Source organism: Etheostoma spectabile, chromosome 17, assembly GCF_008692095.1.
Source record: "Etheostoma spectabile isolate EspeVRDwgs_2016 chromosome 17, UIUC_Espe_1.0, whole genome shotgun sequence".
In the NCBI taxonomy this organism is placed as follows: Eukaryota; Metazoa; Chordata; class Actinopteri; order Perciformes; family Percidae; genus Etheostoma; species Etheostoma spectabile.
The window spans coordinates 9877948-9881651 of NC_045749.1; the positions used below are offsets into that span (position 1 = coordinate 9877948).

Genomic DNA, 3704 nt, shown 5'->3' on the forward strand with positions numbered 1-3704 from the left:
ATATATATATATACCAACACAAATAATAAAAAAAGACCTAGTTCATCGTGACACATGCTGTATTGTATCAATTGCCATGCATGGTTCATTTCCTGAACCATTTTACATGAAGGAACAGAGTGATGTTTGAAGAGGCTTGTGTTCCCATAATCAAAAGTGCAGTAAAATGCCAGTTTTACAATGGGAGTTTGGTACAGTGATGCAAGTGAGAGTAGAACTTATTCATGCTTTTCCTGTCATACAATGTAGAGTGTTTTCTTTCTATATTTTGCTTCCTGCTGCCATGAGCTTCATGCTGCTTGCACCTACTCCGCCCTTTTACTCATCCACACAACCTCTGGTTCCAAAAATACAAAACCGCAGCATTCAGGGGCCATATATCATGGACTTTAAACTGGCAAGTCTGAAGTCAACAGATGACATCACACAGAGACACACACAGACACACATTCCCACAGACTGTTGCCAAGATTGCTTTCATATGTCAGCCTTCAATCATCCCTTAACTGCTTCCCACTGCTGAAGCCTGCAGATGGAGTTTAAGAAAATCCCAAATTTCCCCCATAATATCTTATCTGGCTTAAACTGTAGCCATTGGGGGAGCCAAAGTGTTGAGTCTGGGATGCTTTGATGTTACAGAATAATTTTGCGCAGTTCAGACATACTCAGCGGCTCATTCAAGCAGGCAGTTCTAACGACCAGGACAGATCTGGTGATGGTCAGTGTGCTATTCAAATTAATCTAAAGTGTGAAAGACAAAAGACCTAATCAACAACTCAACCAGGCTTAAACTCCTACAAAGAACAGCCCTAGCAACAGGGAGATTTGATTAAAAGGGGAAGAACAATTGAATTAACCAAGCAGCAACCATAATGTCCTAATCCTGTGGCCAAAGTACATTAAAGTGCAGTTCATCTAACGGTTCTGAGGAAACTGACTGCATGAATGTGCTCAGGGAAAGCCCCTAACTTTTCTGTTGCTATAGTCAATATCTCATTTACTCACTTCTAACGTGGGTAAATGAGTGACAGTGACAGTTTAACACCAAATTGGTCTTAGCCTGCCATAAATCATGTGTGTGCTGTCCTTAACCTTTTATATTAGATATTGAATGAACTTAGCCACAAGGTTCAAAGAAGAGAGAGTAAATCCAGACTTTTCCGCTTTTTCCACTTTTATCCTGGTGTTTATACCGTGTCGGCCATGATTACAAAGCCAGCCAAGTCAGAGCGCTCTTATGTCTTTGTTAAAGTAAGGCACCTAACACAATGTATAGAATTCCAAAGGTCACATGAATTTCAGGCTAAATATTGAGCTGCCTGTGTAGACAGTGGAGCTCCATTGTGATCACGTCCGATGGACAGTAAAGTACCACAGCAGCTTATACCAGAGAGGAAACCTGAGGCTGTGGGCCACCAATGGTTAGAGCTACAAGACTAAAATACAATTATTTTCTAAAAATAAACAGGATCAGACCATGGAATCACTATGACACTATGGAATCACATCAGGTCTCAAATAGGAATCCAATGGGAGTCATTCTAGGTGTCTCCTCTACATCAAAGTCATCCTCTGTAGTACTGCAGATCTACTGTATATTTGCTGTTAATATGACATCAACCATTTTTTACGCAAGGGTATGTCTCTTAATTTCAGGTAAATGTGAGTGATAGGTACAGAAAGCATTTTGCTTTGTAAGTGTAAAACATGAATTATGTACTATTACATTTATTCATTTTGCTTCTGTCCAAAATTATGTAAAAAAATAGATTAATGGCTTTAATGCGACATTGCAAGCAATTTGTCTTTTTCACTAATAACATTCTGACATGCCACCGAAGGAAAAGCACAGGAGTAAATAAAAAAAAAAAAGTATGATTTAGCTGCTTTAGTCTGTTGTGAAAAAGGACAATTTCAGCATGATGACTCTTGTGATGTTGCTACTGCTACTTTCCCAAACTAGCATTACCAATTACTAGCATGTGGCCTATCAGGACAAAGAAGCAGTGGGAACAGTATGTTGATATGTTTGGGTCATTACTTTCGAGCGCTAAATTGGACAGAAATCAGTCCTTAATCCCATGATGGTACCATACAACAGGGGCTACCACACCTTGATATGTGCTTTGGCTTTGTTGAGCAGTCCCAGTGTGGTGTGCCGACTGCAGTCTGGTCCCAGAGGGATGAGGGACTTCAACTTCTCTAAACACAGGCGGAGATGTGCTCGTCTGCAGGAGGAGACAGTCAAGACGGGTCACTTCTCTTTTGAGACAGCATACATGGAGTAATGTGCATTGTACCACAATTATACAGACATAAAGATTAATTTCCAGACTAATGCAGTATGTAATCTTCAGTGATGCTTAATAAATCAGATTATAATATTTCCATCTTATCCAATCTGATTAGTTCTGTAATAGTCAAGGAAAACTGCTGTTTGATTGGTCCTGTTAAATTCTAATTATGATAGCATTAATCCATCTGTGATAAGCAATGTAACAGTCAAGGTATTCAGGCACTTGATTTATCTGTTTATCCCTTTTGCTTGTTAGCCAAGCCTTCTGACGCCTTTGCAATTACACATGGATCTGTCTGCCCCCGATTTAAAAGCGGCTGAGGTCAGCTCGATACTCTGTTTCTGATCCACCGAGGCCTCTGGGCCTGTGGTCTGAACGAAAGCACAAACTGGCAAAGGACACTCACTCTCCTTTCAAATAATGGAGAAAAATGTAGGCCAAGTTGTGATGTCATCTCTTCTCTCTGCATTGGCCACCATTTTGTAAAATATAATAGCCAGATGTGAAATTAGCCCTGCTTGTGAAGAGGCCCATTTTCTCATCACTTAGTGCATCTCTCAAACCATTCTCACACACATGGTTTATACGGTTGAAAATTAACTGGGCATGTAATTTTAGGATAAATGTGTCTGGACATTTGTGCCATGCTCAATAAAGTGGCTGTTTCATCCTGGAGCAATAGAAGCAAGCTGCTGAGAAACACTCAGGAAGGAGCCCTGTTGTCTGGAAACAGACGGTTCCCATTTGCTGACTGGGGAAATGTCTGCATGTCCTCCAGGAACTGCTGCTACTGAGGCTGCGTTACACCATGTATTTATTTGCCTTGCAAAATGCACACTGTCATCATGCACAATAGGTGAATTTCCAAGGCTGTTGAAAATAAATGTCTTTTTGGAAGTCCTGTGATGCATTGCATCTTGTTTTGATATGATATGCACCAAGATCTGCAAACATGGCAGAATGGAGAAAGCTTGTGGTTTATCAGCTTGAAGCTCCATTTTGAGACAGCTGGCTCTTGAGATAGACTCCCTGTGTACCTTATTTGCTAAAGCAGTTACAATGCTGTGGATGCTGTCTTATTCTCTCTCACTTCTGTTTAAATTTTGCACATTTTATGTTGTTATGCACAAAAGTGGATTGAAGTAAGATGGAAGTAGAATTCCAAGATGACTACCTACCTACCAACCTCAACATTCATCATGTCCTTCAACCTTTTAGTTGAGACTACACTGGTTTTGTCACAAACATGCATACACATGACCTCTTCAGTCTTGCTTTACTCACCTATTTTTTTCCAGTTCATTGTGTGCTGACCTGTTGATGTTATAAATATATTAACAAAAATGTTATACAAGTCTCAATGATGCAAAATACAACATATTATACAGTCTATCTATCTATCTATCT

At 39.9% G+C, this 3704-nt stretch overlaps 1 protein-coding gene across 1 annotated transcript in view; it reads right to left on the bottom strand.

The window, feature by feature from the left end:
- The window catches only part of LOC116704981 (max-interacting protein 1), a 9108-nt gene that overhangs the window by 3728 nt on the left and 1676 nt on the right, over positions 1 to 3704 (bottom strand). The window contains exons 3-4 of the mRNA XM_032540794.1: positions 3582 to 3611; positions 2114 to 2228 (exon numbers count right to left, since the gene is read on the bottom strand). Coding sequence (XP_032396685.1) covers positions 2114 to 2228; positions 3582 to 3611 — 145 coding nt within the window. The remainder of the gene's footprint in view (positions 1 to 2113; positions 2229 to 3581; positions 3612 to 3704) is intronic.